This window comes from Gobius niger, assembly GCF_951799975.1.
Source record: "Gobius niger genome assembly, chromosome: 11".
NCBI lineage: Eukaryota > Metazoa > Chordata > Actinopteri > Gobiiformes > Gobiidae > Gobius > Gobius niger.
Window position 1 is genome coordinate 12,852,163 of NC_136862.1, and position 27,702 is coordinate 12,879,864.

The window sequence follows — 27,702 nt, forward strand, 5'->3', positions numbered from 1 at the left end:
AGAAAAATATGTTTCATAGAGAACAATAATTTTGCAAATCTATCTTTCCCACAACAGCATCAGTGGCCTTAATAACCATACCCTTAACCTGAACAGTTTGTGCCCAGTAATAAGTAACTATCAAACTCCAGACAATAATTTTGACAGTGTGAATTCATCTCAAATCGATATTCACAATTCGTCTTGGAAATGTTTATTAATTCTCGTGCATGTAATGTTTAAAAATGCAGGGCATGTTGAAGTGTTGTTGTCACTCCAGATGGCTAATTGACACTACAGCTGGCACATTTCGCAGGAACTGTCTTGTACCAACGCGCATTGACTCACTTGGTAACTTTTATGACGATCTGTAAGGAAAATGTCTCTCAAATGTGACTACATTGTGAAAGAATTTGTTTCTTTTTTTTACTTTCTCACAAAATTCTACCATTGATGATGGATATAACAGCGTGATTACGGTTGGTTTTAGGGAACTTTTCATAACCCTCTATTCATCTATATGCTAATGTATTCAAGTCTGGCACTAAGAAGGTTTAATTTATTTGTTTTTTCTGTTATACGGGCTGCATCTTTCTGTAACAGGGTATTTGAATTGAATTGAATTTTAAAAAGGGACACTATGATTGAGAGCAAAGGATTGGGTCAGAAGATGTTGTATTTGATCTGAATACCTACGTTATTAGGTAGTCAGTGTAGGAATTTGAACAGAAAAAAAAAACACTTGTTAAAGGGACTATATAGAGTTTAAAAATGTTAAAATTAAGTATTTTCCTCCCCCTACATGTTTCTACAATGTTATAATGTGTAGAATGAGCTCAGACCTGTTCACTACTACAACTGCCTCTAAAATCCTGCACTGTCAGTCACAAAGGTGTTCATTCGGGTCCGAAGTGCCGTCATGCACGAGCTTAATATAGAAGGTGCAGTTACACGTATGACCTGAGATGGCAGTAGTGAGTATAAAATGGCTAACTCGGAATCTGAACTGAAACTTTTTATGTTGAAATTAATGTTGTTGTTTTTTTTTTTACATGAAACATGAACAACAACTTCCTGAACCTACTATAGGAGCCCGGTTTGTGTGAAACTCCCTGGCAATAACACAGAAGGGCTCGGTGCCACAGTTATTACAGTAACCGCAGATAACCTTGAGTCCCGGCGGAGGACTCCCACACAATTACCCCTGTTCTCCGCACCTTATCAACCCTCAACTGACAAGTGTCCCTTTCTGGCTGGAGTTTTCATTGCACAATTAAGTGATTTAGTTGTTTTAACTTGAAAGGAGGGGATTTTTTGTGTGTGTCGCCCCGTGGGGACCTCAGGGGAACCTTTGTGAATGATGATGATGCATTAGTTTAATGAGCAGCCTGGATATTTACAGCATGGTTTAACACAGACAGACGCCAGGCCCGCAGCTCCTGACTCCCACATCTGGCACGGAGAGGAGAATTTAATTTGAGATGGGAGGAGATTTTTCTCCCCAATTTCTCGAGCGACGTCCTCATTTTATTTCAGGCTAATATTGAGGCAGCCGTTGATGTTGTGCTGTGTTCGTGCTGGGAATGGCTGGATGTTTGGTTATTACCGGAACGTCTCAGTGGCCAAGACACGACGTCCAGTGCAAATGGAATTAGCTGTGGCGGTCGCCTCTGGCTAGAGAAACCAGCCTTAGTGCTCTTGTGGATAGACGAACGGCTAATGCACATAAGCAAAAAAAAAACAGTGTAGGTTCTGCAGGCAAATTTTCCATTCATTTTGCCCAAAGACTTTCCAAAAACACATCATAATTTTAAGAGTTTCAAAGAATGGTGGAGGCTTTTCTTTTTTTCTTTTTTTTTTTTTTTTTACCCGTAGCCTTTATTAAACAGGACAGCACGGGGTGAAAGGAGGTGAAGTGCAGAGACACACTCAGCAAATTGTCTGAGCCAAGCCCGAAACCCTCGACACTTTGAACAAAACAGTTTTCCACCATATGTGCCCCAGCCTCAACCACTGACACAATTTTACAAAGAAGAAACTTTATAAAACAAAAAGTAATGAAACCATTTTGCTGTATTTTTAAGTATTGTCTTTCATTTTCAATATTCACGCCAAGGTCAGTCATTAGCACATTGCTAATTTTCCAAGTCTTGTCTTAATTAACGATTTTTCTTTTCTTTTCTTTTTTTTTTTTTTCAAAAAGTTTAGAGAAAATTTAATGAGGGTTCTGTTTCTGGAACAGGAGAGGTCTGTGAGACTGTTGAGCTTCATAAACTGTGTCCAATAATCCAAATGCAAAAGGTGTGATTATTTTTCTAGTGTTTAGAAACATTTGGTTAGGTACTCAATGTCAATGACAACATGCATAAGGATATATTTTTTATAATGTTCATAAAAGGCCATGGTTTTATTTAGAGATGCACTAATCCAGCTCTTTTGCTGCTGATATTGATACGGGAGGTATGATTATCTGCCGATATCCGATATTAACCGATACCAAGTGACTTTCTTAAAAGCTTTCTCAGAGTGAAAGAGTGAATGATCCTCTTATCTCGTTTCTTGTCATGATTTATTTATTTATTTAAGAGTAGGGACGCGTTTGCTACACAAGCTCATGTTACATACTACAACATTTTAGCCAAAGCTAATTCTCAATGTCCGTCCCGAGTTGGGCCTTTACATAAAAATTAAACAATACATAGTTGTATCAATTTTCAATTATATCTATTATTAAAGAGACCGGGTGCAAGTTGGTCATTTTATACTCACTACTGCCACCTCAGGTCTTACATATAACTGCAGCTTCTATATTAAGCTTGTGCATGACGGCACTTCAGACCCGAAGTAACACCTTTTTGAGTGACCGTGCAGGATAAAATCAGGCAGTTGTGATAAACAGGTCTGGGCTCATTCTACATATTAGGACATGACTGGAACATGTAGGGGGAGGAAAATACTTAGTTTTAACATTTTTAAAATCTGCATAGTCCCTTTAAACTAATGGGAAAACATTAAAAAAGGGTCATTGGATTTTTGACACTATACGTGAGGTTATTTTACATTAATATAAATAACTCACATAAAGGGATGTGATCATTGCAACTTGTGCATTACAAATATCTTATATCAGTTATTCTTAAACAGCATTTCATAAACTAAAATACAAGCACTTGGCCGCTCTAGCAGTGAGTGACCATGACCAATGTTATTATATTAGGTCACTTCTATCACTTCTATCTTCATTAGTCGTTGCAATAGGTTAAAAATAACTCTGCGATCAAACTCTTCAGGATATTAGCTTCAAAATGACGTACAGCATGCCCCTATTCACTTAGATTTATTCGGTGAAAGTTGTGTCTTTAAAGCGGTGAGAGCCAGTATCGGATACTTGTAGCCGATACCCGATAATGTATTTGTTCCAGTATCGGCTCCAATATCCAACACCACGAGGCCTATCAGATCGGTGCATCCCGAGTGATAATCTTCAGGTGAATTTGCTGTATGTACATGATATTCACCACAAAACTTCCTCTGAAATCAAGAGCTGTAATCTCACTCCACCACAATCCGTCCTCTCAATCTGAAAACACACTTGTATCGTCTCACACACGATGCTGTATTTAGCTGTTAACTTCAATGTCACGTCACGCTGATCTTGATAAGTCACACTTTTCCCTCTTTGAACCAACTCTTTGTGACAAGCGTGCAGATGAGCGATTGCTGTCATGGAAAATCAAGCGCTGATTTAGAGTATAATAGATTCAGTGATGATGCCTCCTGCTGTCCCGCCACCTGTTCGTCAGCCCAGACCCGCGCCGCTACGCACGCCCAGCTTCTCCAACCACAAACGCCGCGATATTAACAAAGACTCTTCCACTTCACATGGAAATATCTCAAAGTCTCCGGTCCGATAAGGGGGAACAGAGTTGGAATGGGTTTATCTGCAGTCCAGAAGGTGTGTCTGTCTGGTCCCGGTGGAATCCTGTCCCGTATTCTCCCATGGTGACAGTGATGAAGCGGCGTGGTCTGGGTTTTTTGGCTCCCTGTTGAAAAATGAAGCCATTAGTTGCGGAGGAGAGGGGAGGCGCAGGACAGCCAAGGTTCGTGTCATCAGGAAGGCCCTCCTTTTTCTCGGCATGCTGGTCCAAATAGGACAGTCCATCTTAATCAGCGGTCCGCTCTGCAGCTCTCCTAACTGCTTTTATCCACTCAGATGGCCACATTATCATTTGCTCCTTATGTGAACCTTAGATCGTTCTCTGTGGGATAAAAGCAAACCATCGAAATGAAAAATCTTTGTTAATTGATCAATTCATTGTAAAAAGAAATATGTTGAGAATGGATGCTAAGGATGCAAAATTTATGTCAGCGTTTTCAATTGTTTTTTTGTTTTGTAAATACACTGGGATAGGCCCAATAAGCTTTAGCTTCTGCCTATTCCATTTCAGACTATATGTATAAATGTTTCCTCTCTTTATCTGTAGCCTGAATAAATGAATCTGAATCTGAAATTTGTCATACAGTAAAGTAAGGTTGTTCTAATATGAGGCTTGTTCAACTGGATGAAAGCACTATAAAAGTTTTAAACATATTCAAATGTTCACATCTTTAGATAATGTGAATCATTGCTTGAGTTTATTACTAACGAAAAGCTACTTTTCCTGCTGCCTGTGTGTCTGGCTCCTCTTCCTCCTAATGCGCCTGCAGGCACCGCTGGACTGACTCACAGAGCAGAAGTTGCTGCCAGCGCTGTCGCTGATAATGCATGTCTACACGTAGTCACGCTCCGCTCTGCGCCTGTGCGCTTGTATATATCTGTGCATACAGTTTGTTGACGTGTGCGCGCTGCTCGGCTCAGGCACAACTCTGAGCCTGTCCACAGGTATTACCATCAAACTCACCTTTCACTGCGGATTCACTGTGTGCCCTGCAGCCCCGCGCTAACTTATTCCAAACACCAATATGTGTTTGTCTATGCCTGGAAACATTTGCAGTGAGCTGGCAGCTTTTCCATGTATTTTATACAAGTGTTAGCCAAACAAGGGTTCAGGGACCACAAAGAGTCCCTCAGAGGAAAGACTGTTTTATTTTTATTCTTTTAAATGTGTGCCATGCATTTGAATCAACACATCAAAAGGAAAGAGATAGCATCAGGCGCACACTAATCCCACCAAAGTATTTTTTAAATTGCATTGAATTCAAAACACATCCTCCAACCCTCCAAAATATACCTCCCAAGAACATGAAAATATGTGGCAGGGACAACAACATCAGCAGCTGTTTGTTCTATGGTGAATGAATAATGTTCTTATCCCAGCGTCTTCTTACCCCTCTGAATTCCTCTCTCTCTCTCTGCAGTAACCATGTACGATGAGGCCAGAGTGCCGTCTCCCAAGGATGGTGCCAGTGGAGTTGCCCAGGCGGCTGTTCCAGGAGCAGGGACGGCCTCGGGAGGTCAGACGTCCGGCGTGGTCGTGCTCAAAGGAGAAGACGGGCAGCCGGGTGTGGAGGAGGAGGAACCCGCCACTGTGGAGCCTGTCCTGGTGAAGAAGCCCCACAGAGAGATCCTGGACCACGAGAGGAAGAGGAGGGTGGAGCTCAAGTGCATGGAGCTGCAGGAGATGATGGAGGAGCAAGGGTGAGGACACAGTGCAAACTTTTAAAGGGGACGGGGGTATTATGCACAATGGCCTTTTTAGAGTTTTAGAGTTGTTTACCTATAACAATGTTGTTCTCCCATCAAAATCATAACTGGAGTTGTGTTGTTTTGCCATGATGGAATGATAACTGCATATTTTCTATATAACCTCAAGGTTTGAAGTGAAGCGACTGAAGAAAATGAAACTTCTTCCCCCCACCAACACTTAATATCCAGTGCACAGTGCACTGTTTGGTAATAGTAAAATCTTCAATTTGACTTGTAGCTTTGGGGAGGTCGAGCTTATAAGCTACACAAATTGCATAGATTTTCCAAAGCCTGTTTCCTGCCAAGTCATTTTTTATTGTAGGAAATACTGCATAGAAAAGGACACCGAACAACGTCTGATTTTTGTAGAAGTGCCGCACTGTTGTGTTTACCGATATAGCTACGACAACGCACTATATTAAGAACACAACGCTATACATCAAGTACACTCCATGAATAAAACCAGCCCGGAATAAAATGATAGGAAGTGATGTTTGGAGAGGCTGAAGTCAACTGCGGCGCATCACTTTGGCAGAGATTTTAGAGAGCTTCTTTCTAGGACGGGTGCCTATTTTAGCACAATTGTCAGCGTTCACGGGTGCTGACAGATGCCAATGCGTCCGACCACACACTGGGTAGACGTCCACGGAGAGTGTAGGTGACGATCCTCGCCGCTGGGTAAAAATAAGAGCTGCATATGCTTCCGTCACAGGGGGGGGCCGTGGGAGTTAGAAAGAAAGATGTCAGCATTAAAAAGAAAAGAGATTAAAAATGTAATGCTAAACCTTGAATACGTCAATAATGTTATTTCTTTCGTAGAAGCAAATCTTGAATGCACTTTTGGAGAATGACCTTGCGCTTGGAAATCCTGCTTTCTCCATAATCGTACCCACTCAACCAACCTCAGTGTGTAATAAATGCCTCTCCGATGTTAACTGGCAATCATTGTGGGCGTCAGACTGCAATTTGCACAACTCCAGATCAGAAATCTTAGGACATCATGTACACGCACTGTTTTCTTTCCGAAAGCAACGGCTACAGTGTCGCAGTGTTGCATTTTCACTTCCAATTTTCTGCCCGCTGCAGCCCTAATTGGTGCAATTTCACCCAGGCCCGCCTCATGCATTTGAAAACACACGCATGTAATTTACGGGCCCGCACGCCGCATGGTCGCCTCTGAGTTGCAGTCTCAGGGCTTTTCCCCCCACACGACGACTGGGACGACTACTCGAGGTTTGAAGGCGCAATTAATAATCTGGAGACGTGAGATGAGAAACCCCTCTCCCACACACATCTTTCTTATTCACATCCCTTTTGTCACTTGTAGGAGCCGGATAATCCCTGATAGATTAAGGGGAGGCTGGTAGTAACTGCGCAAAGGTCAGGCTAATTAGTCAGTGTGTCCCGGGCTGAATGAAAGAGGTGCCAGGTGCTCTTTGTGGACAGATGAAGAAAGACGCGTTTTTAAAAGATTAGGAATATTTCATCCGTCAAATCTCACGCGGGTTTTAAAGGTGAGGTTCACAAAGCTCCTGTAACCACAGTTCAAACCACTGTACAACTCAATCTTGTCTACTCAAAACAACTCAAGGTATTTAAATTAACCTATACATTTTGGAGTGTACACACTTCCTTATTTTTGTGTGTTTCTCTCTTATTATGTAATCTGCTGTGTTTGTTCTCGTGTCGTGTAATGTTTCAATATGATTCTCTAAAGGGGTCATTTTTTTCAAACTTTCTTGTTCCCCAAAGCACTCCAGTCCAATCGGATCTGGTTAACAAGGCCCGGTTTCACCGTAATGTGTGGGCTGAGTGACACTGCTGGACTTTATTGGAAGGGGTTAGGAGTATGTGCACTTGTGTCATCTGTCAGGACCCCTCATCTCTATGGCCTTCAGACTCCGGGGCTCCAGGACTGAGAACAATGTATCCGTTGCTATGTTATGCCCGCTGCTCGGCTAATGATGACAGAAGCCATGGTGAGCAGACAGGCGCAATGACCACACGAGACAGCTACTCTCTGGACAGTCCCAGTCGTGTTGAGAGAAAGGCACTGTCTCACTTCTCCCCTAGTCCTTAGTCTTAAATGAGCATTACCGTATGTATTATCGACTTTAACTTCGGATCCCCACAACCATGGCTTCAGGTAGTGTTTGGAATCTGCATAACAATATTTAAAATCATTTTACTGACTCATTCAGCTGGGAGCAGTGATCGGCTGAGGCTGTGTGGGCGCTGTCCTGTGGTCGCGCTGGAGGTTGTGCGCCCTGTGTCATCGCCCTAAAGGCTGCAGGTGATGCGCTGCAGACAGCTCCTCTGATGGTGTTTCCTCACCTGGTTCATTGGCACTTATCCTCATTTTCACTGATTTAGCGCGTGTGTCAGTGGAGTGTGTAAATGAAGCTGTGCCGGCGTGTGATTTTTTTTCCCCCCTCAGATACAATAAGATAAGATGAGATAGATAGATACTTGATAGTTGATACACATACCAAGTGTGTGTGGCTAGAATTATGTTTGGATTAGGGTTATCTTATTCCTAGGATAGTTTTCAACTATGGGTAAAGGTTAAGTTTTTTCCGCTGCCTGTAGAGTGTCGCACAATATGACAAAATTTGTGATATTCTATAAACCATTTCAACTCATTATGTTCCCTTACATTAAAACACAATTGGGTTTCACTTTATTTTACACTTGATACATTGTACCTACGTAAATTTTGTTCAATATAATGTGCTCTGTAACAATCTGTAATAACTTGTACCTATGTAGTACGTACACAATGGAATAACTTGTATTAGTACTTTGTAAGTACATAATGTAATAGGACACGAGACCTTTAGGGTTAGGGCTTAAGGTTTTGGTTGGAGTTAGAATTATGTCTTATTACATTATGTACCTACAAACTACAAATACATATTATTCCATTGTGTATCTAACCCATAGGTACAAGTTATTACACATTGTTACAAAGCCCATTACATTGTACTAAATTTAGCTAGGTACAATGTATCAAGGGTAGTGTAAAATAAAGGGTTATCCTTATTTTGAAGTGACAGTGGTTTTTAGATTTAGGTTGTGTTTGCAAATAAAAGGGAGGAACATTTAAAGGCACACTGTGTAATATTTTGGACTGTCCAAAATGCAAAAAAATACCATTTTTGTAGCGGATAATCAAATAATGGATTTGGATGAGGACTTGTAAATCTCATATTTGGCTGTTTTTAGTGGACATCTCCATGACGACGAGCTGGAGACAGTCCTGGTCTGAGGACAGGTACACTGCTCACAATCCAACATGTTTATGTATTCATTTTCGAATGCTTGTATTTTATTTTATTTGTTGGGTGAAATGTTATGCAGTGTGGCTTTAAATATATGAATATGGAAAATGTGTCACTTTGCTATATGATGACAATATACCAGCATTGCGCAGCCCTATAGTGGGATGGGTTGAGAGGGTGGAAGGGATGAAAAATATATTCATGTAAAGCGACATGCGTTTAGATTGATTGACCGACTGATATTTAGTCCACTGTCTCAAACCAATACTCTTTAATTGTGACCCATTTCCCGTTACTGATGCTTCCTGTAAATTCCATTAAAATCCTTCCTCAACAATTTACCTTATCTTGTCTAATAGCGACGGATAAAACTGGCCCTATCTCGACGGTGACACACACCTGAGTCACCCCATTCTTCTTTTAAAAGCGCAATCTCATTTGGCAGTCTCCCCTTATGTCCCGACTCCAAATCCTAATGTGGATATTAAATGAGTGCCGTGTGCATGTGTGCCGGATTAAGGGATCGAGCCCCGGGATGAAACACTGGGCCATGTCACAACAACGCCAGGGCATTACACACAATTAAGAAGGAATCTGTTTTCATTTGTCGTCGCCCCTTCACCCCCGCCCCTTCCTGACTGAAGAAGATTATGCTCAGGGGCTTGTTGGATGTCTGCCCTCCTCTTTAGACTGGCAGACACCTCTCCCATTTTATCCCAGCATGCACTTCTCCCGAGGCTTCAACAAATAGGCTGTCAGGATCGACGGCCTCACCCCGGGAGCCAATTAGAATCTCTCTTCAATTAACAGAAAGGGTTTATTTAGCCGTGCGCCGCTTGACAGACCCCGTATATCGGACCTCAGAGTGCTATAGGTCTCCGCGGGGAACACTGGCCTTTTATGTATATGACGAGGGCAGGAGGTTACGAACACGGAGCCATTTGTTCACAGCTCAGAGCAGATCTAAAGAGCACGAGGGCGTTCAGTGGGTGTCACTGCACCAAAGGAAAGAGCAAGCAGCAAAGTAGACCTTTACATTTTCAGAAGTGAGGGTTTGAAAAGGTAGTGAATATGGGAAGTGACATAGAAAGGCTTTGTTTGCCTCATGACGAAATGAGAACGGTGGACAGCTAGTTAAACCATTGCATAGGGTCATCATTATTCAAGACTCTGCAAAATCAATAATTTATTCATTAAAATCTTCATCTCGCAAAAGAAATTGAGTGACAAGCAAATTTTTGAGGAACCGTAGTGAAGTTTGACATTTCAGAAGAAGCAGATGTCTCTAGTTGTCTCTAAAAAGTGATATATACAGAAACTAAACGCACACGGTGATAGAAATCTAAATCGTGATCTAGGCCTAAGGAAATCGTGATATGATTATATTTTTTTTGCCATATCGCCCATTTGAAGAGATATGCAAAGGGCTGTCACAATAATTACTATCAATAAACAATATATTTTTGGGCTAATATATTTATCGTCTGTATTTTTTTTTTAAACATTTTTCCCATATTTTAAGGTCTAAGTACTAGGGGTGGGAACCTCTGGGTACCTCACGATACGATACGCGATACATGGCTTACGATAACGATTATCTCACGATACGCCAATACTGTTATAATCGATATTGCGTGAAAATTACTTATGATACATCATGATTAAAAGATAAAACACATGCCTCTTTTAACCTTTTTTTTTAACATACTACACATACATTTACATTTCTTTCCATGTGCTTTGTACCTACTTTTCTGTGTAAATAAATGATCCCTGACTCACACACTGAAGATGGGTAGATCTGTCAGTGACTTCATTTACATTTAAATTAACTAGAAACCACAGTCCTATTTTAAAGGGAATAATAAAACCCACTTGTTTTTTATAATTATAAATAAGATTATCATTAAAATTAATATTCGTGTGAGTGTTTGGTTCAAGTACTAAAACTGTAGTGCTGCCCCCTGCTGTCCTGACTGAATTCTTGATCATTATTGGCCTCTATTGACTGTGAAAACAGTGGAGCACTGCTGCCTCATTATTATGCATGATGTGCTCATTATTATGCATGATGTCATCAAAAGTATCGAGATCGGAACAAAAAGTATTGCATCGTCTCGCAAAATATCGAGATATATCGGAAAATCGATATATTGTCACACTCCTACTGAGTACGTTGTGCTTCATTGATAAAGGTAGAAAAGCGCTATATAAGTTGAGTCCATTTCATGTTTATTTCATGTCGCTTTTTCTGTAATTTTTAAGCTTTAGAGTTCGTTTCTGAGGCATAAAATGATCTTCAATAATATCGTTTATCGCAATATTTTCCTGTCGATATTATCGTGTCTACATATACATCGTCATGATGGACACTCTGTCCCGCTCTCACTTAGATAATAAAGTCTTATAGTTATTGTGATGTGGTCATTTGAAAACCAGCTCTGCATAGAGCATCTAACACATAAATCTCTTCCGGCAGGATTCTTGTTGTTTGTAGCGAATGTCATTGCGTTGTGTCACTGCACTGTTGATCTGGCCTGAGGCTGTTGTTGACAAATGGTTGAAGGGTAGAGCTAACACCTTTGGTCCTTTTCTGAACTGGCTATTGATGTGCAGATCAATACCATACAGATACCACATCGATATTCACTTGAGTGTAGTTGAATCAATCCTTTGTTAATGGATAAATGAAATAATAAAATAACTCATGCATCAATTATAGGCATGTTAGGGATGAGGCACTTTGATGTTTTGTGTTTAAACACCCCTCACCAGCTGCATAGTGGACTGATCCATTCAGGTATTTTTAGGCTTCTCTACGCATTAATGTAGTTCAGTGGCTTGTTGGGGTAATACCATTTTTAAATGAGTTATATGATAATAACTATTACTGGTTAAGCTCTGTTGAAAGGCGGAGCTACAGCGTCCAGCTGGCAAACTGGACTTTTTGGAATACAGATAATTAGTTTTAATTTGATGTAAACGAGAGAGTGTTTTTTCAAAGTACAAACTGTAGATGACTGAATATGCTGCAGAAGGTTGTTTTTTTTTAGTGTGTTCGTACTAACCAAAATGAAACCACCAGGGAATGTTGATACAGGGGATGCAGCAACCTCTGCAGAACCTTTGGATTTATGGTTGTTTGAACGCTGTGGGAATGTTTTGTTGTCGGATAACCTTATGGGAGCCTTCAGAAACCATTTGTTTTTGAGAACCGCAGGCTAACGTTATTTGAACATTTTGTGTTACCTGGATAACCAGTTTTATGTATAAATAAGATATTGATCCATATACAGGTGCTCGTCATATAATTAGAATATCATGAAAACACTTCTGTTATTCAACCAAAACTGTGAGAATAATATATGAATAAATGAATAATATATGTATAGCCTTTATTTGTTATAATTTTGATTATTATGGCTCAGCCTGTAAAAAATAAAAAAAAATAAAAAATCTCATAAAATTTGAATATTTTGAAAATGGACTGCAAGCCATAATCATCAAACAAACAAAGGCTTCACATTTGTCACTTTGCATATCATGAGTCTATATCATATATGACTGGTTCCTTACTGTAAAGCGCTTTGGGCCTGATAAAGGTAGAAAACTACTATATAAGTTGAGTCCATATACCATTTACCATATATTACTTTCACATTTTAAGTTGAATTACAGAAATAAATGAACTTTTTCATGATATTCTGATTATATGACGAGCACCTGTTATTACCATTATCTGTGTTTATCCAGAGCTGATCATTATCAAGTCTATTCTAAAAAGTGTGGTATCCCCTAACACTGACTGTAGATGCTTGGACTTCATATTAGCGATGTTTGTTGCAGGCGTAATTGAACTGAACGATGAGCATGACCTGACCCGTGGTGTCTTTGAGCCTGTGTAATGAGCCCTACTTAGATTGAACTACCGCTTCCCTTACATACATTAAAACTCCTTACTCCTACTCGCTTAAGCTCATATAAAAGAGGACTGCAGCGTTGTCGCCGACAGATCTCTGCGCGCCTCACTTATTCATGCCCCAGCGTGTATGTACACATCACGCATGGCACGGGGCACGCTGAATAAAGTAATTCTCACTGTGTGCTTGACCCAGCAGATAAATCAGATGCGCATTTGTATATTGAAAAATTAATGTGTTGCTTTAAAGGTGAGGCGGGGGGGGGGTGTTGCCATGGGAGACGACTTTACAGAGATGCAAATGTTGTTTCAGTAGTTATGTTCAAACTAAAAGGCTTGATTTTATTGATTATAACAGTCCGAGCAGAGCTGGAGGATAGTGTTTGAGGAGAGGGAGGCTTCTTGAATGGAAATATCTCAATACATTACGAGAATATTCATATATAACCCCCATTATTCTTACTTTTGAGGTTTTCTCTCCCCTCTATCGCAGCTAATTATCTCCCTCCTAATGTGCATTGATTTGCATATTAATCAGACATTAGTGCCACCCTGGATGCAACTCTATCCATTTTGTCCAGCTTTTCATGGCACAAAAGCTACATTGACCTCAGCGACATAATTATTAGGCTACTTTAAAATGTAAACCCCTTGAGAACGACACTAACTTTTGACAGGGAAACACACTTTCTGTGAAACCGGAGACATACAATTGCGACTGGTGAATTGCGAGTTCTGCAACGATGCCGATGAAGGCCACGAGTGCCGGCCTGCGTTAAGACGATAAGCCGTGTGCGAAGTAAAGACGCTAAATTGGAGGAAAAGCATTTCAGGGAGAATGACCTATTTTGCCCACTGGTCACTGGAGGGGCTTAAGGCCAATCCAGTCGATCCGTGAGAGACAAAACTGCCTGGGAAAAGCTGAGCTAAAGGACGGCAGTGACAGGATGAGCAATCAAGTGTGTTCTCCTCAGCATTGATCTGCTTGGACCGCGTTGGAGGTGAAGAGGCCAGCTTTACGTCGAGAAGAGGAAGTCCATTCTCTCATTTTCTCTCTCTTTGTGTTCGGCCCGAGTTGCTGCGTGCCATCCAACCAGGGAATCTCGGCCCCCCAATTGAATCCTATTCACTGGAGAGTTTGCGGCACCGGGCGGGTCGCTTTAATTGTGCCGCCGCCAGAGAAATGCAGGGGGGGGGGGTGTCTGGGTTTGCCTTCCACTGTCTGAGCAGCGTTCAATCTCGCTAACGGCATTGGCACGAGTCCGCGCATCGCTGTCTGATAGTGATTTAAAGGCGCGGAACGGAGCCTGGGGAAGACTTGTTGGAAAATGCGTCTCACAGGTGCTCGGCTTGACTGCACAGAAGAAGTCGTGCTATAGCCACATACACGCTCGTCAAATCGATGGCTATCAGCGAAAGAGCCGCAACTATTCATTTCCCAGGACTGCGAGTTAATGGAGGGAATCCGCGGCTGCTCAGAGCTGTCTAATTACTCCAATCAACTTCTTTAATCGTGGTGATTATTCATGGCGGGGGGAAGGGACTGGTGGTGAGACCCTGCCACCAATCAATGTACCCTGTCCCGCTCAAATCACCGTAATGCGGGATGTTGTCGGAAATAAGGTAGCATGGCTTTGATAGGCTTCACTGACTCACTCCTGAAACTGCTGGCACTTTTCTACATGAAAATAGCAGTGCTTGGATCACTGAGAGGGGTTTGAAGTACTTATCTGTAGTTAGGTCATGTCATGGGCTGCTGTTATCGAATTACAATTCAAAATGAGGTGCACTTTAGGTTTCAAGAAATAATTTACTCTATGTACTTTCTTAACAGAACATTTTCGACATATTTTCCTATTCAGTCAATTTTGTACTTTTACATATTGAAATTAAATGGGTAATTTTTTGCCCTCTTAGCAGAAGCAGAGCCAGAAGAGGGGCATGAAGGGGGCACTGGACTGACACGGAAAAGCTGAGAACCATAAACAGTGTAACAACCTGAGTGTAGCATCGCTATTTGCTGCAGAAGGCCAGGAGGTGGGGGCAGTTCCATTAAAACTTTTTTGTCCCACTTTAACTTGTTACCTGCTGTCCTCCCTGATCAGGGGATTAGGGTTAGGGTTATCACTGGGGTTAGGGCTTTGCAAGTTTGATATAAATTGTGTTTTCAACTCATATTACACTTATCATACACATATTTTTACTGGAAGATATTGGCTTTCAAATGAGGTATTACACTGGCATATAGGCTGCAAGCTCTCCAGGCAATAGGCTTTGCGATTTGGAGATGCATAAATGGAGAAAATAACTCTAACCCTAACCCTAAGATGGTAGATAACAGGTTAAAGCTACACTGCGTAGGATTTTACCCCAAAAAATAAAATTGAAATACAAGTATTTATTATATGACAGATATTTTCATAATTGAAAAATGCCTCATGAATGCACAAACAAATATGTACTTTTGCTGTAAGCAGCCCAGCTCTACTAAGACATGAGTAATTTTACTGGGAGTGGGTATGTCTCCAGCTCGTCTCCATGGAGCTGTCAACTAAAGGCAGCAGAATTTGAGATTTAAACACGTTAGGTTCACATCCAAATCCATTCTTTGATTACCCACTGCACAAATAGCATTTTCTGTGTTGAGCTGGTCAGTAGGAGCATGTTTATTACAGATGAACAGTAAAGTCCAAAAAGTTACGCCGTGTGCCTTTAAGTATTTATTTATTTATTTTTAAGTTTATTTGAATAGGGACAAGTATGTCACATAAACTCATGTTACATACAACAACATTTTGGCCAAAGCTAATTCTCAATGTCAAAGTAAGGACTGAACAACTCAGAGCCTTGCATCATACAGTTCGGGAAATTCCACTGTTACCATGGAGATCCGCCATCTTTGCAGCTGTTTCCATAGACTAACATGAGCTAAAAACAGTATAAAAAGTGGAGAAAAAAGCCATGGAACAACTCTGTTAGCTGTCGAGCTACTGGTAAATACATCTAATACACTGTGGTGTCCAAGTGTTTTAATGTGAAAAATAACTCTAGTATCTAACCTTTTAAAATCTCCATTAGTTTATTATTGCTGCTAATCCCATGATGCTTAGCGGTATGACATCACATTCCCGCACTCTAGATAGTTTTAATGCACGACACGGAGTCAAAAAGTCCATTAAAACGGTTTAATGCACGGCTCTGAGTTGTTTAATCCGCTTATACCATGGACCCACAAACTGAAACTGTTCATTTGGGCCTGTTTGCTTTTTTTTTTTTAACCGTCCTGGGCGCGATTTATTTCACTTTTTCAGTTGTTTCACTTGAAGCCAGTTCCAGCTAAATTGTTTATCGTTACTATGGAAACAGTGGGGTGATATTGAACGTGATTAATGTTCTCACTGACCATGGTAAAAGTCTTTATTGAACACAGGCTTGTCATTCTTATCTCCACGTGATTGTCTTAACTGGCTCATCCTATGTGTTGTCCTTTTGTAAATAAAGGAGCTGGCTCCAAAAACTCAACCAAATTGTTAGCATGAATGAGCTTCAGTTCGCGCGTGCTGAAGGCTATGGGGGAAGCCACACTTATTCTACTGTCTATGCTGAGAACTTAGGCATATGTAACCTGTTTCTTCACTGTATTTACATAAACATAACATACAAATAAGGATAAAAAAGCAGCTCCACTCTAAGCCTGGATTATTTTAATTAAAAATTCGAGCCTCTCAGCGTCTGTCGGTTCCCATATTTATAAGGCTGGTTGTTTTAAAACATCTATGTAAATGAATCAGTCTGAGCGCTTGTTTAAAATGAAAGTAGTAAAGATTTGTCTCCCGATCCCAAATCCCTTTGCTATTTATTTCAGTATTAGTGAATACAGTTTCTTTGTGAAACCATTTATTTCACTTTTAAATAGACGGGCTGTTATTGACATTGAAGCAAGGCAATCAATCTCTCGTTCAATCTATGAGCCTAAATTGGCTAAAGCATAATTTTAGAAGAACAATTTGTATAATTGAACCACTCTCCATTCTCTTGTTTTATAAAATGAGCTTGCTTCGAGACATAGTAATTTAAAACCGATTTATCTCCTCAAAAACGCATCTTCATTAGACCACCGTGTTTTGTTTGTGGCTCGTCAACAACTGCAGGTAATCCAATTATATCATCTTCAGTAAATCACGCTGAGCCTATTTATAAAACGGTTTGCGTGCTTTTGTTCACAGTGGCCGAGCTGCTGCGTGCTCCTTTGTAGCGAGCGTTAGCCAGTGGCAGGGCAGAACAGATGGTGAGGGGGGATTCAGCGGGCGTCACAGCTGGAATAAGTGTTAATTAAATCTACAGATAAGAGTTTGCTGCTTGTTCCTTTTTTTTTGGTCCTCGCTTCTTTCTTCTGACAATGATGACAATATAATGATCTGACCCTGCTATCTTGGAGAGATTGTTATAATGTCATTTTGGTCTTGGTCTGGTGATTAATACAGCTTCATGCTCTCGTACAAACACAGCCACTTTTCACCGACTACTTTTTCGTTTGGTCTGCCTTCAACATGCAACGAGTGGATTTAACCTGTCATGATGAAGTCTATCTGAGGTTTCCTAGCCTTTCATTATGCTCCAAGACTGTGTTTTATATTTCCATCTGTACAAGTGGATGATATTGCACAGCTACATCTCAGGATATTGTCTATTACAGTGGTTCCCAAAGTGGGGTCCGGGTGTCCAAATACATTGAACAAATTGGATTTTGAAAGGAAATGTATATGTATTTGCTCAAACGTACTACTTTAAGACTTTAAATAGGTGTCCTTTCTGCCTGGACTTAAAGGAACAGGCCACCGTTTTTCCATACTGAGATTATGTTCTTACCTGAGTTTAGACGAGTTGATACGTACCTGTCTGGTCTTTGTGCTTGGCCGCTTCTTGCTTCACCACGTTTGGAGCTATAAGAATATACTGGGAGAGGCCAAATGCTAACAACATTCTTGGTCGTTTTGCGTGACTGAGGGCACACACAAAGACCAGACAGGTACGCATCAACTCGTCTAAGCTCAGGTAAGAACATATCTAAGTATGGCCAGTTCTTTCAACATAGTCAGGGTTGAGGAACCACCTGGAGACCCCTCCCTGAGGAACTCAAGGCCTGAGGTGGTTCATATGGCTGTAACATGTCAGCTATATGTATCTACACAAGCACAAGCAGAGCGGTTTTAAAATCTTTTCTCTGAGCGTCAAGAAGCCAGTGCAGAGACCGGAGCACTGGACTAATCTGGCCGTATTTCCTGGTTCTGGTCAGGACTCGAGCAGCAGCATTTTGGATGTACTGCAGTCTCCAAGTCATGTGATGTCCTGGACTTTGGGAATGGCTGGTCTATACATTCAAAGTTGCTAACTCCAGCTACATAGGGTCATATGTGTTTAGATATTTACTGAAAACTTGTGACTCAGACCATGTATTACTATAAATTATTATATGCTATTATACATTTAATTAAGTTAAAAATGTAACTTAACCCTGACCGTGCAAAAACCTTTAGCAGGTGTGGTCAAAAAGATGATCTCTCAAACTGATTGTTTTCTCTGCCCATTAACGTTCATGCTGCTTCTGTCTGATTTACTACATATCATATCACCGTCATTTACAGTGTTAATGAGGCCTATTTGTGTACAATAGAGTATTATTTATACAGCTAGAAAAGTACTTTATCCTTGGCATCATCGCTTGCCTCTGACATCGCTGCACCCCCCCTCTCTCCCCACGTCTCTCTATCAATTGCTACCTGCTGCAAAATGGTTTCTGGACTCACACTGGGATGCTGAGGATGTTTTTCTGTAGCTTGATTTGACCATCGATTTTGTTTTTCTCCTATATAAAACGTCTGACTGCTCAAACCATCACGGCATGCTTGTCAATTGAACCTTGATTCACCTCAAAACGGCAGAATGTGAGACTTGTTACTAGAAAGCTGTCTGAAAAAAAAAATGGCTGTGAAAAAAAAAAAAGAGCAAAGAAGACATGGGGCTTTTCGCCGGTGGAATTCAAACACTGATTTTTGGTTTCGCTCTTTTGACCTTTCTTCGGTGGACTGCCGACGGGGATGGCTTCGGGCGCTAACACACTGGACAGTGTTGGAAAAGGATAAAAAAAGAGACAGCCCTATGTTTTTTTTGGACAAAGCACAGCCAGGAGTGTCTCTGATTCTTCCCATTGTACAGACTTCTTGAGTGCACTACCGACAGCAGACGCGGTAGTGATGGAAGCCTTAACGTATGGTGATGGGTGGTGCGAGGCCGTGAATAGCAAGCTCATATTTGTGGGCCGCATTGTGCTGAGTTGACAGGAGCCAGAGCAGAGAGATTGCGGTTACAGCAGCGGGCCCTGATGGTGCTGTCACAGGGCTGCCTCATACCTCGCATTTTGGGCCATCTTCCAGCTATTTCAGCGCTCTATCACACTTGTCCTTAATCTCATTCTCCCCACTGTCGACGGACTGATAGCACCGGGGGCCCCACTGCAAGATATGGGCTTCTATATTTAATCCGAGGAGAGCAAACACTCAGCCGGGCTAATGCACTTTTCACGCTCAAATGTGCAGCCGTAATTTACAGACTGCTTATGGAGAGGGGGGGGTTTGGGATAGACAATTACTTACAAGCTGCTGGTCATTATGACAGGCACTTGCTATCTAAAGGCATGCCCAATTATCTGACATATTTAAAATCTGCAAATGTTATCTGACTATGAGGCTGTTGCGCAAAACGATGCTATACAAATGTGACATTAAGATAATATTGTGCAGGCGCTATAGAAGCAAAATTATAGTGTTATAGTGCCTCGGATCTTTCTGTATGTTGTTTTTCTACCACTTACGGGCAAAGGGGAAAATTATGTAATGTATTATTATAGTGTAAAACTGCTAAAAAGAAAGGCCTGATAGCAGGAAATGGTTTACAGAAAGAGATGTGTAATGCTCAAACCACGAGTCACATGATCAGTGATGCCAGTAGCGAGTTATTAACGCACTACTCTAATCTGATTACTTTTGTCAGTAATGAGTATAACGCATTACTTATTCCAAACCAGTAATCAGATAAAAGTTCCTTATCCAAGTCACTGTGAGTTACTATTTTGTAATTTTCTTTAGTAAAAAGATATATTTCTTTTTTCTTCGCGAGTGACATAATGTATGCAACATGAGGACAACTCACAACACAAATGTAGTGGAGGAGGAGAGAGATGGAAATACGTCTCTATTTTGAGTCTGTGTCAGCGTTGTTTATGTTACTGTTAAAATGCACTTCCCATAAAGTGAGTGGTGGCATTTGTCTGTGGAGGCGGTGGAGGTGTTGTCGGCCGCTGCTGAATGTAACTAATACAGTAACTTATAATCAAACGAAGTTACTTTTAAAGTCAAGTCATCAGTGAGGTTAAAGCAGCACTAAATAACTCATGCCCCTAGAGGCCATAAGCGCCACTGCAGGTGTCGTAGCATGTTGCGTTTTATACCCATTACTTGTCCGTGAGAGTAAATACTACGCTGATAGAAAAGACAAAGGGAGAGAGGGATATTGTACATCCAATTACACAATGGATTAAAAAAAAAATCACTCAAATTTAGCTGTAAATACTGTTTAGCTTGCCCGTTAGCTTGTTAGCTTCTTCTTTGTGATTCCATTAGTGTGTATTGGGGCCTCCGACCCCGAGGCAGGGAAAGTTGCAAGAATGGCTTTCTGGCCAGAGACACAAGGGGAGATGAAAGACCCCCCATTCATCCCATTAACACTTGTATTACCCCCAGAGGAACAATGAAAAGGATTTATTAAGGTAAACAAGTTACTTAGTACTGCTTTAAATAAGTATTCAGAAATCAGTGCTACTTTACTTTTTCTAGGTAACACTGCGTATGACAGTGTCCATCCAGTGTTTTTGTATTTCACAGCAATTGGCTCATGCTCATTAAAATATGATTGCAGAGCTGAGAGTAGGGCTGGGAACTGTTATATTTTTTTCAATACCGGTTCTTGAATGATACTTGGTTTTTCATACTGATACCTGAAAGAAACTTTTTTTTTTATATACCTATACTAAAATATGTGTCATCTAGAACCAGAAAACAGAACAATAATGTATATTTGGTCCATTAAAAAATAATTTGAATGTTGTGTAATTTATTTGAGCTGAAACAATGACTTCCTTTAATGCTGTCCCTGGACCCAACAGGCATCAAAACTTGCTCGCTAAAGATATAATATTTTTCGACACCAGTAGTACCTAAACTTTTCTTTTCCAATATCCTGTAGTGCTGTGAGTCAGTCTTGCATGTAAAAGCTCAGTAAGGCTGCACATTATCCTATAAACCTCTGCATCCCCTAATACTGTGATAACAATGCTCTGTCTAGTGCTATACAGTATTATGCAGCTCTAGACTCTTCCTATATTAAATCCCCCCCCCCCCCCCCCCCCCACCCTTGTCACACCCTTGTCATCTCATAACTGCGTTCGTAATCACAGCTTATTACCAGAAGTCGAGGAAAAATGTATGGAAAGTGTGAACATGCCAGGAGATGATCTGACTAAATAACCACGTACAGCGCTGACAGTGGTTCAGCCTCATGCTCAGTAATGCCGCCGCGGGAGAGCCCGACAGAGGCGCCGCTCGAGCCCACCTCTCCGGGGCTGTCACCGCGTCCTGCTCGGCGGCGCTTGCGGGCTGCATGCATAAAAAATGTGTAACCATGTTTGATTCATTCGCTATGTCCCGTCCCACATTCACGCTCACAATGGAATTAAAGCGTAAAAGGTCGATTTCATGTTCGGCCGTCACGCAGAGGAGCGGCAATGAAAGATGCAAAGTATTATCCTCCAGGAAATTATAAATGGGACACGGGAAATTAGTATTTTCTGTGCCATCGCATCGTTCACACAGTGCGACAGATTCTTGCACCTCTTTATTAGACATTTCCTCTCCAAATTTGAATCTTGAATAAGTTTTCTATCTCGGCAAAATCCAGCTCATGCCATAATCATTTGAAACGGTTTGCCTAACATTTATGCTTTAAGTATTTGATGAATTTCTTATGTGTGTGTGTGTGTGAAATAGACTTTTGCTGCCTTTTGTCTTCAGTGACCACAAGTGTGTTGGTGCCAATCTTCTAAACAGCGCTCTTTTCTCTGTCGTCTCTCAGGTACACAGAGGAGGAGATCCGACAAAAAGTGAGCACTTTCCGGCAGATGCTGATGGACAAAGAGGGTGTCATTACCAGAGAGGGCACGCAGCCACCGATGTGAGTCCGCTTTCAAAACTCTCCTTTTTATGGTTTGCTTCCTTTTCAGCCCCGATCACTCTTCTGTCCAGCTTCTTCATCCTTTATGTATCTAGCGTTTTAGTTGTTTCTCTTTTTAAAACACTATATTGCTCTGTCAATTGCTCTGTCTTTCTCCTGCTCCTAAAGATTAAGTACGACTTATACAGAATAAAAATAGAAAAAGCTTGTGCTTATAAAATCTTATGCTCTTAACCCCCGCCATAACAAGTGCATTTTCTCCAGTTTAGCTTTACCCAAATGGCAAATATTCAAATCTATAGGCCAGAGTAACACCTCATTCGAAAGCTAAGATAAAGAACTGATAGAAATGGATCTTTTTCCTCATGTTGCCGCCACTTTTTTGACACTTTTCTGTTGCTCTTTCGTCGCTTTTTGTTGCTCTTTTGTTTTCTTCACGCATTTTCGTCACATTTTTCATCTCTTTTTTGTCTCTTTTTCGTCACATTTTTGTCTCTTTTTTGTCACATTTTTCATCTCATTTTCGTCACTTTTTCGTCTATTTTTTGTCTCTTTTTCGTCACATTTTTGTCTCTTTTTCGTCACATTTTTCATCTCATTTTTGTCTCTTTTTCGTCACATTTTTGTCTCTTTTTCGTTACATTTTTGTCTCTTTTTTCGTCACACTTTTTGCTGCTTTTCTGTCCCTTTTCTGTTGCTCCTTCGTGGCATTTTTGTTGCATTTCCAACTTTCTTTGTTGCTTTTTCAGCCTGATTTTCATCTCATTTCCGTCACAGTTTTGACGCTTTTTTCAAGAAGCTTTTTGATTTGGGTAAAGCCAAACAGGAGAAAATGTGCTCCGTTTAGGTGGGGTTTAAGAGGTTAATGCCTGATGCCTAGTTAGACAGCACTAAAGAAAGTTTTTGGGTTGTCTCAGGTCAATACATAATTATTACTTGATACGACTAAAAGTGGCAATTATTGGAATTATTTTTTGTGTGGGTTCCGGTCTGAAAATGTCTACATAAGTTGTTGATTATTTTCCGTTGTGTCTGTCTCACATAAATAACTTACAACAAAAAGAATACAACTGAGCTCAATGCTTAATCATGCATCATAATTATAGTTTGCTCAGCGTAATAAAAGGTGTGTGTTTGACAATTACACACCTGTAGCGCCGGCAAAAGCAATTTTCAAATGTATATTTAAATCCGCAAAGCCTGTACAGCTTTGCATTGACACCGTAATTGTCGGGAAGGGAGACAGAGCAGTTCCATAAGCCTAAATGATATTGCAATTACCGTCTACTCGTGTGTTCATCCATGTGTGATTAAGGAACAGCGTGTGGGCGTGTCTGCTCTCCTGAGTCAGCCGCCAGAGTCTGTGTGAAGCCATAGCGCCGACGGTGGTGTGACCTGCTGTCTTCGAGCTAATAACCGCTAATGACGCTAGCACTTCCTGTCTCGCTGAATAGACTAATGGCCCTGCTCTGCACTTTAGCCAAGGCCTGACATTTTCAGCAAAGGGGAGACCATCTGAGGGGGGGTTGGGGGGGAAGATGAATACGGTGGTTCAGGAAAAGTTTCTGCTGGCATTAGTTGCGTCTCAAGGGCGCTCCGGAAGCAGGATGCGCAGCTTTCCCTCCACCAAAGGCCTTGATGTGGAAAATTGAAGACGGTTGTAATTTGCAGAGTGCTTATCCCTCACCTCTCACCACACACAAGTGCTCGACAAATCAACGGCTTTCTTCACAAGTAAACATCCTCTGTCCACATTAAAAACCTTTTTCCAATATAGACTTTTTTTAACATGCACATCCACTTCTTCTCAAGGCACAGACTGTCCTTAGCTTTATACATTTTCCCTGCATCAATGTACGTTATGTTGTCCTAAAAGCAGGGGACATGTTTTACTACTGTCATGATTATGTCCATTTATTGTAATAGTGAACAATAGTGAATAGTGTTCTTCCTGACCAATCCTTTCCATTGATTAGAATAGTTTGTTTCGTGCTTTAAGGGATATTTCAGGATTTTTGACATAGGGCCTAATTTCCTAGTTATCCAGAGTGTTGTTGATTTCTGGATATATATATAATATATATTTTTTATTTTTTTATTTCATGCAGTTCCTTATATTTTAAGAGTTTAGTGGTGCTAGGCTAGTGCTGGGCTAGCGCATGTCTATGGTAACTAGTAGCCTGCATTAAAAACAGTCTCAAGCACAGTGCACCTGAGGCAAATCACTTATAACACCAGACTACCCATATAAATGTCTGTGTTGACTGAATCATTTTTGAAATATAACCATTTTGAATTTAGAAGAACTTATATTTGAGCAGCATCAGCTTCCTGGTTGTAAGCTACGCAGCGGCGAAGTGATCTGCTAGGTTACCGGATCTACAGTAGTGTGTTTACCTGTGGCCGACATTACTACACCTGAAGTTCACAAAGAAGCTTTCTACAAATCAGATATGGCAACGTTTGGAGGACGACCCCATGATTTTGAAGAGGTTTTAATACAGGCTACTAGTTACCATAGACATGCGCTAGCCTAATACTAGCCTAGCGCCACTAAAGTCTTCAAATATAAGGACTGCACAAATTTAAAAATATATATATCTCTGGATAACTAGGAAATGAGGCCCTATGTCAAAAATCCTGAAATGTCCCTTTAAGGTCTTTCACTTACCATCAGTTTAAAACAAATGATCAGCAAACATTATCAAAGAGAAATTGAGCTGACTTTTGTGATGCAAAGTGCAAACGGTCTTCAAAGACATTCTCAAAATGTGCATTCAGCGTATTTTCAATGACATTCTCAAAATGTGCATTCAGCGTATTTTTGATATCTCCTGGTTGTAAATGGTTGGTAACATTGATAGGTGTGTCTCCCACATGTCTCTGAACTCTCTAGCCCTGTTTTTTAAATGGTTCGACATCCCAAAAAAACACCACTGCCTTATTTAACAGAAACAGGTTCAGAAACACTATGTGCCCAAAGAATGAGACCAGATGACGACCTGAACATCCTTGTTAATGGATTTCTTCTTCCCTGATGGCATGGGCATATTCCAAGATGACAATGCCAGGATTCATGGGGCTCACATTGTGAAAGAGGGGTTCAAGGAGCATGAGACATCATAGACTCCAGATCTTAACCACAGTGAGAATCTTTGGGATGTGCTGGAGAAGGCTTTGCACTGTGGTCACACTTTCGCATCATCAATACAAGATCTTGGGGAAAAGTTAATGCAACACTGGATCAATATAAAATGACCAACATCCATGTTAATTGAGAGCAAGTAAAAGTCTCCATTTTCTCTGAGATTTTAATGACTGACCGGGAGCACAGCATCACTTTTATTACTATCTGAAGCTAACAGATGCATGTATCGAGTTGAAGTTTACTGCAGCTTTATTCATTCTCCGAGGGGACTGTTCCTATTGACAGCGCAGGCCTGACAGAAGTAGCTTAATAGTCTTATATACACCAGCAATAAACAGCCTGCAGGAAGCGTGGACACATGAGCTCATAACTCTGTTTACCGATGTACCGCATTGATTTCCTACAGAAAGGATGGCAGTGGCTCAGATTCAGTCAGGCTTGCACTCCTAAGTCTGCCCAATCACAGCTGGATCAATACTGAAGCTAACCCCCGGTTTCACACATTCGATATCTGACTAAAAGCCTGAGGCAAATATGTTTTTATTTTTTATTAAAAGAGCAAAAAATATGTTTCATTTAGACTAACAGGGATGTGCTGTCGGCCTGCATGCTGCATACTGAGCAGGCTGTGGAGCAGAAACACGGACCTTGTAAACCTCCCACTAGGACTCCTCACTGTCCATTATTAAGAAAGGCTGCACAAGAAAAAGTTCTGCACACATTTTTGCATATCAAGTTGTCTTTCTGCCCCGATAAGCCATAAGCATCGTAAAAAATACAAATAGTAGACTCACATCTGAATCTTCCATTGACCAAAAATACAGAGTATGTTTACAGTATACAAAGATACAGTATGTTTGTTTCACACAGTGATGCAAACTTTAGGTGTAGATAATAATCTAAACATCCCTTTAATTCAAAAGAAAATATATTTATCTTTTCACTTTACATTTAGCAAGATCATAATGTGTCTTTGATACTGAAGGTGAGAGCGGCGCAGCTGGTGTTAGTTCAAAAGATAAGCTCCATTACTGCAGAAAGTACAAGTACATTTGGATAGTGCTCAATATTGACCCAGAATGAAAAGATATTTCACTGCCGTCACTGGCTTCAGTGTCGTCCTCTATACCAGTGGTTACCAACCTTTTTTGTCTTGCGTACCCCTTGAGTCAAGTACCCATACCTCAAGGACCCTATCAGTATTAATACAAAGTTATCGAAACTCAAGATTATTCTGTGTTTAGTTAAGTGTTGTGTTCAAAATTTAAGCCTGTTACTGAAAAACATCATTAAGATAACATTTCACCTTCATTTTATACTCTGAAATAATTCCAAGTACCCCCTGTTAAATGTTAACTGCTCTATATACCAGTGTTCTCCCAAGGGTGACAAATAAATTAAAGCAAAGTAGAAGTTTTTGTTGACTCATGTACCCCTTTTAAAGTGAACAACGAAAGTCAGAGTAATTAGTTTTGTGTTCAGAATAAAGCTAAAGCTAAACTTATCTCAGATTCAAACCTTTTAAAGTCATAGTCTGGAAGTCTAAATGTATTACAATTTTTATAAAAAAATTGTCTACATGGTCTTGCATTTTGATGTAAAGTAGGTAATAATATATATATTTATATATGTATTATTTTTTGTTAAGTCCCTCCTTCCCGGATCTCAGCAACTAATCAGAGTCTAGTATCCTCCCGCATTGACTAATGAGACACGCTTTTTCTGTGAAGCAGCCTGTCGGGTCCAATCAGGAGAGAGGGGGGAGGAGCTTGATCAGTAACTTTTGAAAATGCTGTTCCTGCTCTCCTCATTTTGCAAACTAGGACTATCTGGTAAAAGAGGGGAGGAAATTGATTGTTTGCTTTCAAACTTCGCTTACCGACTATCACTTTAATGTAAAACATCGTTCAAATTAACTTTTCTTTGAAAGTAATATTGAAATTAAACTTGTTTTTTTAATCTGAGGAAATTCCATGTATACACTGAACTATGTGCTTAAGTACCCCCAGGTCCTTGTACCCCTGGTTGGAAACATTGCTCTATACCATTAACTTTTACTACAGAAATCCAGAGAGTAAATTGGATTCAAATTACTCAACGTAGATGGAATGATACAAATGTGACTCTAAAGAGCTTTTCAAGATATTTTTTTTTACAATCCTGGCCCCCGTGCTTGTCCTGTAACACCATGTATGCAAAAGGTGATTTACTTGAGCCGTGTGGTTTCTTCATCCCTCTCTGGGGGAGACACTTAACTCCCCGTGCCCACTCCACTGTATGACAACAAGGTCATCTGGCACAACATCTGGTTCACTTCACTGTGGTGACATTTGACAAAGAGAAAGAGAAAGAGAAAGCCGAAAGGGTTGCTACATATTTTGATTTCGGATTTTATTTTTTTTCC

General features: G+C 40.7%; 1 protein-coding gene across 1 annotated transcript in view; it reads left to right on the forward strand.

The window, feature by feature from the left end:
* The window catches only part of srrm3 (serine/arginine repetitive matrix 3), a 110,509-nt gene that overhangs the window by 43,404 nt on the left and 39,403 nt on the right, over nucleotides 1-27,702 (forward strand). The window contains exons 2-3 of the mRNA XM_079565840.1: nucleotides 5,338-5,617; nucleotides 22,052-22,150. Coding sequence (XP_079421966.1) covers nucleotides 5,343-5,617; nucleotides 22,052-22,150 — 374 coding nt within the window. The 5' untranslated portion in view covers nucleotides 5,338-5,342. The remainder of the gene's footprint in view (nucleotides 1-5,337; nucleotides 5,618-22,051; nucleotides 22,151-27,702) is intronic.